The 16,055-nt window shown below is 40.5% G+C and overlaps 1 protein-coding gene across 11 annotated transcripts in view; it reads left to right on the top strand.

Moving 5' to 3' along the window:
• The window catches only part of EPHA6 (EPH receptor A6), a 780,034-nt gene that overhangs the window by 535,506 nt on the left and 228,473 nt on the right, over positions 1-16,055 (top strand). For 7 of the 11 annotated variants that reach the window (XM_023623975.2, XM_023623979.2, XM_023623977.2 and 4 more), the window contains 2 exons: positions 1,462-1,509; positions 1,916-2,078. In XM_023623975.2, the coding sequence (XP_023479743.1) occupies positions 1,462-1,509; positions 1,916-2,078 (211 nt within the window). The remainder of the gene's footprint in view (positions 1-1,461; positions 1,510-1,915; positions 2,079-16,055) is intronic. The other 4 variants (XM_023623976.2, XM_070243949.1, XM_070243946.1 and 1 more) reach the window with 1 other exon arrangement.

Genomic DNA, 16,055 nt, shown 5'->3' with positions numbered 1-16,055 from the left:
TTCTCCTCTTGTATGTGAGAGTGAACAAGCCAAAATGTCTTTGCAAATTTCTACGGGAAATAATATCATTTCTTCTATAGTACACAAACGTCTTTTTTCTCTCTCTCAACAGTATGAGTGTTAAGTCCCCGGATTGTAAAGGCCTTGATCTAAGAAAGCTCCTTCTTTTAGGCCTTGGCAGATGATTACTACCACCAATGATTTTATATACTTTATTTCCTTGGATTTTAGCTAGGTGGATATTTACTTTCTAATCTTGAAATTACCTGGAGAAAAATATAAGTTGCAGTCTGTCTGTTTTGTCTTTTTTATTTAAAATGTTGCTGTTATTAACTCATTTTTTCTTTTTACTTCCTGTTTAATAAATAGTTCCATTATTTGGGGTATAGATGGCAAGCTCAATTCCTCAGCTAGACACAATAACCATGTAGCATATAAAGTTCTGACAAATAAGGCCATAGAGTTTTAAAATGATCTTTAAGATAAATATTTCTTTCTCAAAAGTAGCTTAAGGGAAATGATTTTCATAGTCTTGAATCTTAAAGCATCACCAGCGAATAAATGCCATTTGACACATTCTCCATATGTGCAGATTTTTATAACTTCATTTGTTAGTTAATAAGATCTCCTGAACAACAGAGATTTTAGGCAAAGGCTAGATGAAATATTGATGGGAATATTATAGATAGAATTTAAGCATTAAGTGAGTGATTCAGTTAATGACCTTGAAAGGCACTTCCATCCCTGAGAATCTCTATCTTTAGATTTATAATGAGAATAGTGAAGAATTAACTTAAGGACCTGGTGACCTCATTTGACCTATGAATTTAAAAGAGTTGTTCACACAAATACAGTTGGGTTTTTTTTCAGATACTCTATTAAAATACCATTACAAAGTTAGTGGACAGTACTGCTGTACACATACAGTGTAAGTTTAATTTGTCCCCACCTCAGCATGTGTCTTACATGCACGGGTAAAATGAACAATGCTGTTCTGGCGCGGGGGCAGGAGAGCCCTCTCAGAAGACGCTGGCTGACTGGGTCATTCTGTTATCTGAGGCAAGTCCGTGTCCTGTCAGTGGGAGGTGGTTAGTGGGGAGTAGCTGGGTCGTTAAGAGTAGGTGACTGGGAACCAAGCCTCCAGTCCTGCCTCGGGTTCCCCAGGTGTGGTGAGTCTCTCATACCTTTCTGTGTCTCTGATGCGCCTTCTTGGGTAGACTATTTTAAAACCCACTTCACAATCACTGTGTAACTTGTACATCTTTAAAAATAAACTGTGGTATCTGGGGGAGGAGTCACTTCTCCCTCAAGAGAAAATTTTCATCGTTTTGTGTCTTAAGTTGACTCAGTTTCCGTTGTTGCTACTGGGAAATCACTGAGTTTCAGAACAAAGCAATTGATTCGGGATAAAAGATTTCAAACTTTAAAAAACAATTAATTTATTTTTCCTTTCACCCACAGGTCTACCCCCGGATAGCGCCGGCATTTTGGCACTACCTGCGGGTAGAAGTGAGTAGCGGGTACTTGAATCCTCCCACCTTGCTCCTTGCACTCGGCTGGTGTGGTCTGATCTGATGTGCCCATTCTGCTCAAGATGCAGCCGCCATTCTGTGTCGACACGCTCTCGCGCCACCACCATTCCTTAGAACTGGGTCAGAAATCCAAATCACCAAAAATACGAGGCAGTTTATATAAGATTAATCATCTCTCTGAATAAATTTCCAAGTCAAGACCATATCATATACATCATAATGAAAAATAATGAAGTGCTAAATTATGGAAAACCATGCTTACACTTCCTTTTAATCAATACTTTTGATATTTAGAGCATACTTCCTCAGCTTAAGTTTGGAATGTCTCTAGAAAAAGTAGAATAACGCTGCTTCATTTCCTTTCTCCTCTCTTCTGTCCCCAGGAGCATGAGCAGCTCACCTACTCCTCCACGAGGTCCAAGGCCCCCAGTGTCATCATCACAGGCCTCAAGCCGGCCACCAAGTACGTATTCCACATCAGAGTGAGGACAGCTGCCGGATACAGTGGCTACAGCCAGAAGTTTGAGTTTGAGACTGGAGATGAAAGTAAGTTTCACACAGGACATAAAGCAAGATGTTAATTTAGTGCTGTTTCAGTCTGACCTGATGGTTAAAAATCTCATGTCCCAAAATTCCAGTAGTCTCATCAAACAGGATTCTGTTCCTGTAAATACCCATACACTCATTTCAGTTAATGTTTTGGTGTTAACATTAAATACTTCCATGAAATACCTTCCACTACCACAAGTGTAATGTGGCCCAAATATATCTCTGAATGAATTATGCAGAATTCATCACTTACACTGTGGCACAGAGTCTCAGTGGGTAGTGCTAGCCTAACTGCTCACCAGTCTTGGCATCGTAATATGATACTAATGAAAACTTGGAAGAGAATAAAGCCATGGGCAAATGATTTTAGCAATTAGTTCAAAACTGTGCAGCTTTGGCTTGGTATCTCAGTTAGATCATTAAAGCAGTGGTCAGGAGACAAACTCCACTGAAATACACCTTGTAAGCTTACATATGATGCATGGGCTTGATTTTAAACTCAGATTTATTCTTTAGCCTCAATATATTAAAAACCAAAATGGGAAATGAAGGGAGTGAGGTGTTCCAACATCATGTAACATAGGCTTTGAAATGTCTTATTTGTTCTAAACCCAACCATACCGCTGAATTCTTTTTGGCTCTTACATTCATCTTACTACTATCTTTGTAAGAATAATATGCGTGGCTTTTGGTATATACCTCTATGGAAAAATGCCCCAGTATCTAATTATACTAAAAATCTGTTCCCATCATTGCTAAAATACCTATACTCATATAATAATTCAAGAACAGCAAATTTATTATAAAAATTCTTTATGAATAATGACAATAATACCTACCATTTATGAGCCTCTAATAAGTCCAGACATCATGGGAAGTATTTTACATGTATTTAAAACTTTCCACATCCAATGAGACAAGTATTATTTTCCCAATTTTACTTATGAGAAATCAGAAGCCTAGAGAAGTTGAGCGATTTGTCGAGATTCATGCAGCTGGTAAGGAGGTAAGCGAAGATTTGAAACTGCGGGCTGTCGTCTTCCAGGGCCTGTGCTCCTTAACTGCTCCACTGTCCTGCCGCTTCCTTTCGTTTGGATTATTACAATATGCTGATAGTGAGGCCACTCACTAGGCCACAGCTCCTCCACCATCACTCCCTCAAATTGAAACTACTCGGGCTTCAGATTCTGTGGCAGAAGGGGTGTTTTGTTGTTATTTTGACGTTGATGAACAATATCGATCCATAAGAACTTCTCCGTTAAAGTATATCTAACTAAAAAGTGGAAGAGCACTGACATTTAATGAGGAAGGAACACAGCTTAGGGAGAGAGAGTAAACTAAAAAGAACACTCGTAACCTGGATGTTAGAATCAGTGATAGTCATTTATAACCCTGTGGAGACTGTTGACTTCTCAAGCTAGAGATGAAATTATTCAGAGTAAACTGTGATTATCACAAAACATAATTCCATAATCAAAAACAGTATAAAAATATCCAAACAAGTGTCCCTTCTGTGTCCTGTTGACTGTATTTCCACCCGCCCTCACATCAAGCCTTAGCACAGGTGCAAAGCCGAAGGATGCAGTGCAGTTAGAGAGCGGTCCAGGAAAGAGTCACGTCGCTGTCTCCTCCGGGCTCTGTGTGTTGCATCCCTGTGTCTCAGGTCTCTTTCTTGATTTCGCAGATGAAGAAATCCACCAGATTTTTTAAAAGTATGACATTTTTGAGTATTACAGCATTAAGTCTAGAAATGCCCTCAGACAAACCCATGGGGCTAAATCTGAGCCATCTGTGCTCATCTGGAACCTATAGACGAAGCGATCTGGTTTAATTAAAAACAAGTTCTGCTCTAAATGTTAAAAATCTGATTTGGTTTTAACTCTAAAGTTCAACTCACTATGCTTTCAGGACTAGAATTCTTCATATGTTATATAGAAGATAAGTTCTTTGACATTCCTTAACAGAAAGGTCCATGCTCACAATGACCCAGTGCAATGTTTATTCATTCAACAAAAAGTACAGGACACTTAATATATGCGGTATCCCGTGTGAGGCTCTGGGAATGAAAACGTAACAATAATACCTACAGCCTTTGCTTTCACAAAATATATAGTCTACGTTCATGGGAAAAAATGAAAATTTAAATAAAAAATATAAGATTGGATGACATGTCCTGGCATAAAGACATGCCAAGGGTGCCATGGGAGCGTGGAGAAGAGGCCCTAATTCAACACGAATGGATCACAGAAAGCTTCTGGAGGGTGAGGCTGGGGCTAGTTCTTGAAAGGGGAGGAGTTAAGGAATAGCAAAGGCACTGAGGCCTGAGACGCGCGAACAGTTTAGAGAAGAGCAAATAGTTTGTTGTTTCCACAGTGAAGAGACTTGAAAGATAAAATGGTGGGAGCCACAGGCGGGGTCTCCCACAGGGACCCAGCGGAGCACTCTTCTGGACTGTTAGGGGTACCGGGGCGCAGGCAGACGCTGAGGGTCCACGGGAGCATTTTAATTAGGGAGTAGCGTGACCCGTAACGTGTGCAAGACTCCACGCTGAGCAGTTTACACTGATCATCTTTTTAATTCTGCCAGGGTTATACATCTGTTTTTAGAAGCTTAAGTAGCTTCCCCCAAATCTGATAACCACTGAATGGAGGAGCGGGATTAGAACCCTAGAAGCCTGTGACAATGGCAGCAGCAGGCAGCGAAAATCATGTTCTGAATTACAGTTTGTAAATCCCATGACAGTGACTTTCATTAGACTCTTGAGGAGACAAAATGTTTGAGAAGAATTTGAAAAATTTCTTTGTCTAAACCTGGAGTTTGGGTACATAGACTGCCTCTCAAGTCAGTTTACAGCCTAAGGGGAAATCATTTAAAGGGTCATTTTTTATCTGGTTGGCTTTCAATTGCATTTTCAAAGCATGCTGTTTATATCCAGAAGAGAATTTCTATGAATAATGTCATAGTAGGATATGGGTAGGCTGGCTATAAATTTAGGAATATAATGGTATGAATCTCAGTCCACAGCCTCCGTCTTTTCCTCTTCATTCACTCCTAGCTCATCTTTAAGTTTTTACAGCTTTTGTTTCTCGAGCAGTGTCTGAACTATTGTAATGTGAACTTTGTTATCAAGTCACCTCTTGTGGATTCTGTTTAACTAACTTTATAATAGGGACACAGAGATGGGTGTGCGCGGGGGGGATTATGTACACACTCATTTGATAGTCTGGTTGACATTTTTTAAGGTAAGTGAAATGAGGTGGTTTACAATTAATTCTCTTTAGCCATACCTATTTTCTTTGTTCAACTTTTGGTTTGCTAACAACCAATAAGACAATAATATAAAATATGACTTAATTCCTTTTCAGAATCATAATGTTCTTAACCAACCACTGTGCTCTACAAACGTGGTGGCGTCTGAAGGCCACTGGTTGGTTTTTTTCCAGAGGCAGAATATGCTAGTGGAAACTGGCTAACAAACGTAAAGGTTGCTGGTTATGACTGCCAGCACTGTAAAAGAACCGATTTTAACTAGAGCTACTGGTGCCTCTCTCCCTAAGTCCATAGAACAAGTTACATATGTGTGTATGGAGGTAGAGATAGACAGATGGATGGATACATGGATTGGTAGATCTAGATAACTGATTGATAGATATGCAGATAAATAGGTAGATGGATGCTCACTCATGTATAGTCACAGAAGACTTTCCTTTTGTGTTCTAATGCTGACATTTTGTATGTCCGCTGATCTCTCCCTGGACTGCGTATATAGCTAAATATTGTGTCCACAAATGGCATTCCTGAGTGCCTGTTGTGTACCAGCCTTTTCATTAGGCACTGTACTTGATCCCCCCACCTTTTTAGAATGGATTTAACAAAATTACAGTAAACTACAGAGTCAGTGATAAGAAAATAAAAATACATAAATATTCCATGTGGATCTTCTTGAAAGATAGAAGGAAGATACATAGGCATTAGGTAGAAGCTGCCTAATATAACAATTTTCTCAAAATTAAAACAAAATTCATATTATGCCCCAAAGTATCAAACACACACACACACACACACACACACACGTTAAGTACAGGCCTTTTCGGCTTATTTGGTTGAACAACAAGAAATTTCAACCACCTCATATTTGTTATTACTTCTCAGTTAATTTTCTGGAGAAGATGTGCTTCTTTTCAATGGAGAAAAAGATGAGAATTAAAATTAAAATGTTATCTACTTTTCTATTATTTATCCAATAATGTTATCCATATCCTTACAAACTGCTTGAAAAAACATATTTGATTCAATTTTCACAATACTCTATTAAAATTACACCTATGTTTTTTAAAAAGAAATAAAAATAATTTAAAGATAAGGAAATCAAACATTTATTTTTATTTAAAACATCACCAAGATTTTATCCAATATTCAAATGTATTTTAGAGTAACAGAAAATAATTTTATGTATGCATTTTTAAAAGCAAAATAAATCTGGCTAGATTGCAGCCAGTTTGAACATTTTCCTTAAATATTTGAAAAGATCCTGTGAAGCTATCAAAAGGGAGTAGAAGTCATACTTCGAAGGCCTTTTTAACAAAAACTGGAATTTCGCACGTCATAATTTGCAGTTTACCTTTTCCAGTGCCTTAGTGGTTATTCACATGACCCGGGAGAATTAATACATTGCCAGCTTACAAGCAGTGCGTTCCTTTTCCCTGAAAAGATTAATTAAACCTTAAATTTTAACAATGCGTGAATTTAGCTTTCCACCTCCAGGCTATAGAAAGCACTTTTGTAGCACAAAAGCCACATCTGTTGACATTTGTAAATGTATTGTTTACCAAAAGTAGTAACAATGAAGCAGATTTATGTCATGTAAAATAACCACACAAAAGTCTTCAGGATCAAGCTTAACTAACCAAACTATAAATTATTGAATCACACTGGGTATTTCAGAATAGAATCTTATGTCACATCTTACCATTTATACAAAAAGTTTTGTGTAAATACAAATGAATGAATTTAATCACTTAATTATTTTGAAAACATTCATAAGATTTAGCTGTTTTTAGTATGGTTTCATATTTAAGCAATTTGATTAATTTTAACAATTTATAGATAAGAAATAATCCTGGAAATTAAGGAGCAAGATTGTGTGTCTAGTTCCTTCTTCCCTAATCTATTCTTTATATCCTCATTTGACTAATTTTTCTCTACTCCACTTTGTATGCTTAAAAACCCCAAAACATTGGGTATCTCCTACTGAATAAAATATGAATTTCTCAACAAGTATTCAAGTCCCCCTCCAATCTAACCCAGATTGACATCATTCCTGTCCTCTCTGCCTTAGTTAGTATCTTCTCTGAGAAAATGGATGGATGCATCATACATAAAGTTTTCTGAATCATTGTCGTTTCTAAGCTTATTCTATGATTTCCAGCTAGAATATTCAGAAACCTATCACATTACGAATAGTCAGTACAGCTCACAAGCTACCCCTCCTGAAATGTTCTTGATCAGTCCAGTGAGAAATCATCACTTTCCTCGGACTTTCTATAACACTTAATTGTGCATGGGCTTCATTCTTTGCTAAGTTGTTAGTTCTTTGAGATCAAGAACTATAGTCTATATATCTTTGGTCTCATAAAATGTCTTGCACGTAGTTTCCAATACACATTTAATCAAATAAATGAAGAACTACACTGAAATTACATATACTGGAATTAGCAATTTTCAAAAGTCTAAATAAAATGTGGAAGAATGGCATGCTGCCTACCAGTGTGAAAAGAAAGGATCCGATATTTTCATTTGTCACAGATAAGCAATATTGCATGCCTTATTTTGGGTAACGAACTGTAACTGGCTTGAGTCATGTGGAAACGACATGTGCAATTTTAATTACAAATTAATTGTTAATTCTAAAATTTAGGGGCATTTTAGGTAGAGTAAAATGACATTTTTGTTGTTTAAAATATTTTCTTCCTTAAACTCTTTTTTAAAAACTCTTCATTATGTTTGATCCAGTCTATTGAGTGAAACACAATCTGTACAGCTTCAATTACTTAGGATGAAATTAGCTCATCATTATTAAACAGTAGCCAGGAATTTGGGGATGATTATTAATGGTGAAGCATGAAGCAGAAGGAGGACCAGCTGACCCTGGTGGAGTAATAAAAAGTTAACTAATCAAGCAGGAGGCAGATTTCATATTTATGAGTCTACCCAGAGGAGGACGAATTCCAGTATATAAGACTTTAATTTGAAATAATCTCCAATCAATAGCACACTTTCATTGTTGGCAGCCATTGCTATCTAAATGCAAACATCAGTAGGAAAGAAGAGTTTTTTAGCAGTTAGGTTGTTGAATATAAATTGGCCTACCTTAAGAGGTAATGAAGGGCCCTCATAATGAGAATTTGTGCTGAATCTAGCTGGATACTTACTCAGCATGCATGAAGGAAATCCCTGCTTCCTTTAGGAGGTTGTGACAGAAGTTTCATGTAACTTCCATCATTGAGATTCCATGACACCAGGTAATATGTATTGAGTCCTAATGGCCCTGCTAGCACCACTCTGTTCTTCCTGACTCATAAGACACTTACAACCTTTGAAGTGGGTACTATTATCTTGCCCATTGTATGGATCAGAAAACTGAAGCACAAAGAAGTTTAGCAACTCACTAGGTTCCCGCAGCTGATAAGTGTTGAAATGGGCTGTTACGGCATCAGGCCGTTTCATCCTAGTGCTCAGAACCCAGACTCAATTCCCTTTCTACCTATTCAATATTTTTGCTTTCCTTGTTCAGCTCAGTCATTACTTCTAATTTTCTACATGATTATTTTTTCTTCTTACCTCCAGTTCTTCACTGTCCCTTAAATAGTTATCTTCCTCCTTAGCATAATGCATGTTTGAATATAAACACAGATTGTCAGGAGACTATAATTAGTTATAAATGACTGTGCATCAAGTTCAGAGAGCTAAGCCTGTTTTAATACAGATTTCTGGATTAATATGCACACAATAGACCAAGTATAAGACTCTAAAGGGGCAAAATAATGCAGTCAGTCGGACTGCCTTGAGTGGACAAGGACCTCATGAAGAGTAACTATTTGCATAGAAAATGGAAGTTTACTTTAAAGAAGACTGCATTGACAGAAAGATATTTTGCTTCAGTTTTGCCTGGATCAAATAAAGATTTTAAACAATGGGAACCAGGCTTATGTCCCGTAAGATAGATTGAAGGTCTTAATATGAAAAATATTAAAGATCACAACTTTGCTAAATGGACTGGAAAGAAAATTGTTAACTATTAACAGGTACTTAGAAGTTGTAAAATGTGCATATCCACGTGCAGTGTTAAAATTTGACTCATATCTAAAAGGAAACTAACAAACAGCAGTGGATTTCTTTCTTTTTTTAATTTTTTTTATTTTTATGTTTTTATTGAGTTCATAATAGTTTACATCAATGTGAGATTTCAGTTGTAACATTGTTTCTTGACTGTCAAAACATAAGTGCTCTAGGGCTGGCCCCATGGCTGAGTGGTTAAGTTCGCGCGCTCCGCTGCAGGCGGCCCAGTGTTTCGTTGGTTCGAATCCTGGGCGCGGACATGGCACTGCTCATCAAACCACGCTGAGGCAGCGTCCCACATGCCACAACTAGAAGGACCCACAACAAAGAATATACAACTATGTACCGGGGGGCTTTGGGGAGAAAAAGGAAAAAAAAAATCTTTAAAAAAAAAACGTAAGTTCTCCCCTTCACCCCCTGTGCCCACCCTCCACCCCCCTTCCCCTGGTAACCACTGAACTGTTTTCTTTGTCCATGTATTTGTTTATATTAGCAGCGGATTTATTTCTTAAAGCAGAATATTAGTTTAAGTCAATAACTTATAGCAACATATACAAAAATATGATTTCTTTGGGATAGAAGCCATCATCCACTGACTGGAAGATCAGGAACCATTTCCCACTCATTTATACCTCCGATGTTGCTCTGCATATACCTGACAGAAGGCATTCTATGAAAATCAAATGAATTGATCTTATCCAGTAAACACTCAATGGGTGTACATCTGTTGTTTCAAACAGATTACATGTATTTTATTATTCTACCCATATATTTTCAGTATCTTACTTTTGCTGGTTTATTTTGGTCAGATATGTTAATAACAGACAGCATGCTGGATGCTGGCCACAGGGTAAAAGTCTCAGATATGGAGGATGAGTAAGTTCTGGAGACATAATGTACAGCACGGTGACTGTAGTTAATACCGTATTGTATATTGGAAATTAGCTTGGAGAGTAGATCTTAAATTTTTCACCACACACACACACACACACACACACACACACACACACGGTAACTACAATGGATATGTTAATTAGGTTGATTGTGGTAATCATTTCACAAAGTATACTTATATCAAAACACCACGTTGTGCACTATAAATATATAGAATTTTTGCCAATTACACCTCAATAAAGCTGGATAAAAAAGAAATAAAGATAAATAATATATGTTCTCTGTCTTCAGGAGGCTCACCACTGAACTCACTAGAGACTCTTCCAGCGGACTTCCTTGTTTATGTCATTCCCAAACTCTAATTTTAATTTGACTTGATTTGAGATGAGATGGATTTTTTTCCCATCAGCCATCATATAAATTGCCTGAATTTTTCTGTCAAGCTATTTGACTTTACAACTTTGAATTCTTCTAGAGAGCAAAAATGTTCCTCAGACATTTCAAATTACTCTAAATTTAGTGAAAAATACATTCCCTGTGTAATGCTTGGAGATTTAGAGCCACTCTTCAGATGACACAAATCAGCCTTATTGCCTTATGTTTTGAAGTGGCTTTTTTTAATGTCACCTTTCAGTTGTTAGGAGGCGTCAGGGACAGTGGCGATGGGATGATGAGTTAGCGGATAATCAGAACTGCCTTTGTCATTCTTAGTTGTGGTTGCTCGCTCAGCCCCGTCTGCGCAGGGGCCTGTACTCCGCCCAAGACGGAGTGTAGAGCTGGAAGGGTGTTGTGACGCCCTAGGGGCCTTCCAACTAACCGTGGAGTGTGCATAGTGGGGACACACAAGCGGGCTTCTTACAGGAGCAAGGTGGCAGCCCCCAGTGCTGGGCCGGAGCTGCTGTTGGGAAGTCGTGGGCTGCCAGGATGAATGGCACAGGGCCTGGGCGCCTTTTATGGGTTTATTTCCTATTTCCTGACTGAATTCTGTCCTCATGGTTGTCCATCATTTTCAGCTGGAAAAGTTTGAGAGTTGAATGAAACAGTTGTCCAAATGTCCAAGTCAGGTGAAAAGTAGTTTATATAAAATATATAAATACTAAATATTATCTGTCTGTGTCAAAATGTAAAGACATGGTTTGAATTTTTTTATTTGCACAGAACCAGTAGGCAATCAAAATAACTAAAAATTATCTGAGGTGATGTCTTTTAAATTTGTGTTAACCCAGTGCAAGGTGTGTGTTTCTGCTGTATCTCAGTGTGAAGTCACAGTACTGAGGGGACAGACATCTATAAAGTGAACCAGCCAACTCCACCTGGGCCTGTGGGGAGAGTTAAGAAGCAGCTTAAGTATTTTCATTACACTTTACCTTTTCAAGGGAAACAGTGGATCAGTGAATTTATACTGAGTAACAAGAATTCTTGGCAAAATAGCAGGAGCCCTTTAAAGGATTTAGCTGTGTGTGCACAAACTGAGCATGACCTGGGTGAGCACATTCCTGTCCTGTAGAAATGGGCAGAGTAGCGGAGTCTGGCAGCCTCCTACTGCCAGAGAGAAAACAGCTGATTCACAGCAAACTGAATTTCATATTCTCTTATGCTTTTGGAAAACTGAGTATCCTTTAAAAAATGCTTTACACTAAAGTTATTTTCAAATTAAATAACTATCTTATATTTGCTGGATACAAAACCAAAGAGCAGACTAAACAATTTTTTCAACAGTTTCAGCATTTCTGTCAACAATAAACTGCCCCTTACTTACTGACGTTAGTGTACATATGTGTGCATATATACATACATGCATTCTGCATTTATACACACTTCCTAGTCTCATTCTGAAATGAAGGAATGAAATTGGCAATGTTTTCAATATTGTTGCATATACTGTTATCCCTTGAAGTCAAAGTTTATTTCTAAATTTGATATAAAGTTTGTTCTTAAATGTGACATAATGAGAGAGAAAGTGAAGGGTACTTGAAAGGAAGCAAGCAGAAGAATATTTAATTGTCTCATTTATTCATTCACTAGATCCAAAAATATTAATGGACAGAGGTAGGCATGGGGGTTCGAAGGTGAAAAGAGTAAACTCGATCCGTGCTTCACAGAAGCCAGTGAGAGATTCTGAAAAGCAGGCGGGAGCACAGCACAGGGCCATGTGTGGGGCTCTGGGAGCACAAGGAAAACCCCGAAAAAACTTGTATCAAGGAGAGCTTCCAGAAAGAAGTGGTACCTGAGAGGAGACTTTAGCGTTCAGTAAAACCTGGCCATGAAGATGGGGGTGGAGCTCGAGGAGGGTAGGGTGACAGGGCTGCGGAGTTTCTGTTCTCTCCTGTGTGCAGGTGTAGAGATGAAAGAGCATGGAACTTTCTAGTAACTGAAGGAATTTCAGTGTGGCTAGAACCATGGCTCACAACACGTGGGCCCTGCACCAGCAGCACCAGCAACACCTGGGAGCACGTTAGAAATGCGCATTTTCAGCCCCACCCTAGAGCTACTGTAATCAGAAATTCTGCTTCAACAAGCTGTCCACTGGGTCTGATGCCCACTCCAGCGACAGACCCAGCAGCTTCATCAGAGAACGGGGGGTAAGGAATGATGGGGGCCACGATCTTGGTACAGGACATACCAGGCGAGGGGCTGGCTCGTAGGCGGGGGCGTGCAGTGCTGTCCCTTATCTTGCCCCTGAGGCTAAAACCTCCCGGAGCCTTTTTATTTTTCTTGCAGTCTTCTGTAGTTTTGAAGACAGGCAAGCCAGTCAGAGTGAGCTTCCCATAACTGACTTCTCTGGAACCGTTGCTAAGACATCTCATTATTTCCTCACCTTCATTTTTCTCACACTAAAAATAAAACGTTCCAAATATCTTTTTCATTGTCACACCTATAGCTGTCATAACTTCCGAATTCCCAAGACACTATTTTAGCCTTAAGAATTCCCCTACCAAGGTGCTGGAACCTGGGGAATTATCAGTTTAAATTCTGACACTGCTTGCTCTCTGCCCGCCGGTAAGCCTGCATATTTCTTCTTGACAGCTCTTATTCGGTCTCTGGACTTTCAGAACACAGTGAGTTACGACTGCTCACCAGGGTGTCCTGACGAAGCTGGCACAGAGCCATCCCACACCAGACCTCCACGAAAATTGGTTGGTGCGGAAGTCCTGGAAATTAAGTTATCTGGGAAACTTCATGAATCTAGATACGTTAGAGTAAAGGTGGTACAGCCGCAAAGCAGAGTTAGACGCCAAGAGGTCGCCGACTCATCTCGGGCGAGGCTATTCGGTTGTGTTCCAAATGGTACAGGCAAAATGATACGTTCAATTAAGGCCCGTAGGACTTGGTATGTTGGCCTAGGAGGGTTCTCCACTCTAGACATTAATTCCTCCCCAATTAAATAAAGAGAATGGGCTAAATTATCTTCCCTTGCTCTAAAAATGGGAAACTTCCTAGTGAGGTGATTAAGGACTTGGGCCAGACCAAGCTCTGCCACTGCCTAGGTCTTAGGAGGTGAGGAAGGCAATTTAGCCCATTTAAGCTTTCATTTCCTCTTTGGAAAACTGAAATGCGTTCATCTGTTTGTCCACCGATTCATTCCACAGAGGCTTGTGAGAGCGCGCTCTGTACTCTGTGCCGAGTGCCGTTGCACAGCCCCGGACACAGCAGACAGACGAGACCTTGTGTCCTAGAGCTGACGTTCCCCAGAACAGAGACGGTAGACAAGCAGTAAGTAAGATGTTTGGGATGCCAGGTGCCGCGGGGCGTGGGTGCTGCCCGGATCGCGCCATCAGGAGCAGCGCTTTTCCCTCAGCTCACGGGGGTGCTGCCTGCTGAGGCTCCTCACGGAATTCCTCCCCAGACGTTGCCTCCGTCCAAAAGAAGCTGCGCCCCCAGAGTCGTTCCCTCTCCCGGGGCGAGCAGGATCCACACTGGTCAGTGAGCGGTACAAAGCTTCCCCCCACTGCTGGTGTTCAGGGCGGGTCTGAAGGGCCAGCTCTGCTGCAGAACTCCCTGAGGTGGCTAGGTGTCTGTAGGCCACGCAGGGCGCCTGCTCCGTTTCCCCCTGTGCCGCACGCGTCCATGCTGAGGTGGCTTCTCAGGAAGCCTGCCGCATGGGGAGCTCCACTGCAGAACCTGTGCCCAGGAAACCCTATCTGAGTCAGATGAGAGGTGCCCTGGAGAAGAGTAAACCCGAGGAGGAGGGGAGGGAGTGCCTGCCTCCTGCCATGATCATTAAATGTTAGCTATGGCTGTAATCCTAATTACTACCCCGAGCTAGCTGCTGGCTAAAGCTGCCTGGAGGAGGGCCCTCACCTTCGCCTGAAGAAAGGGAAGCACATAATCAGGAAGGACAAGGAAATTTTTCATGCTGGCAACTGATTCAGGCAATTCACTTTGGCAGGTATTTCACAGATAAATAGCTAAAGAGAACTAGTGCAGAAGAATTTTGCTTAAAAGCTCAAGCTTTGGACTGAACCCTGGCTTTGGATCTTGGCTCTATCACTTCTAGATACAGAGTTGGAGCAGGTCACTTAATCTCTCTGTGCCTCGGTTTCCACATCTGGAAAATGAGGCTATGAATAGCAGCCACTTTCCACTGTTCTCCTGAGTAGCAGTGATTCCGTGTGAAGTACTTAGAAGGTCAGCTAGTCCTCCTGCGCCGAGAGCTCAATAAAAGGTGATTACTAATATTGATATTGTTGGTATTAATTTTCAACCCTGAGAGTCCATTCTAACAACCTCAAATTTGTATTTAAAAAACAAAACCATATTCTGTATTATCTTCTTACATACAGACACCCCACTATAGCAATCAAGTCATTCTCTGGTTCTTCCATTTGACATTTATTTTTCATGCCCATTAGCTGAGCCTTGAGATTAGTTGGCTGGTCTTGGTGTTAGTTTTTATTTAATTTTTATAGGTGACGTGTAAAGATAAGTGTGATTCCCCAAGATGTGTTGCCCTCCCAGGGCGTGAGCACTAGGGAAGCAGACTGAGGTGAGGAAGCTCCTCCACACTGGAACTTCGGAGACAGCAGGTCTTAGCCAGCGCAGCGGGCAAGTCAGGGCCTGGGTCAGTCCCGTTCAACAACATCGCCTTGTGGCCCCAGAACCACTGCCCCTCCCTCCAGAGGCCATGGTAATCAAATTATTTACAGGTAGGACCACTTTTCTTTTAACTACTTAAATCATAAAAGGTCTCAGTGCCAAGAGACTATAGAGCATAGTGGTTAGAAGCTCAGACTCTGGAACTGGACTTTGTCGTTAGTGCCGAGTAGATTCTGACTCCTGGCACCTCTGTGGACAGTGGAATGGAGCCCTGCCCGGTCTTTCTGCACCATCCTCTCACCCTCTGGCACTGAATCAGACATGCTCTGCTCCTGTTCACAGGGTTTTCATGGCTGATTTTTTCGGAAGTGGGTGGCCAGGTCCTTCTTCCTAATCTGTCTGAGTCTGGAAGCTCCACTGAAACCCGTCTACCATGGGTGACCCTGCTAGTATTTGAAATCCTGGTGACATAGCTTTCAGCATCACAGCCACATGCAGCCATTGCAGCCACCAGAGTATGACAACCGACAAATGGGTTATGTGGTTCCCTGATTGGGAAATGAACCCAGGTCACGGCAGTGAGAGTGCCAGACCTTAACCACTAGACCACCAGGGCTGGCTGGAACTAGACCGTCTGTACTTCAATTCAGGTTCTGCCACTTCTCTCTGCATGACTATGGGCAAGTTGATTAACTGCTCTGTGCC

Source organism: Equus caballus, chromosome 19 (assembly GCF_041296265.1).
Source record: "Equus caballus isolate H_3958 breed thoroughbred chromosome 19, TB-T2T, whole genome shotgun sequence".
Lineage (NCBI taxonomy): Eukaryota > Metazoa > Chordata > Mammalia > Perissodactyla > Equidae > Equus > Equus caballus.
The sequence above is the reverse complement of the archived record's forward strand: the minus strand, read 5'-3'. Positions and strand labels throughout refer to the sequence as shown.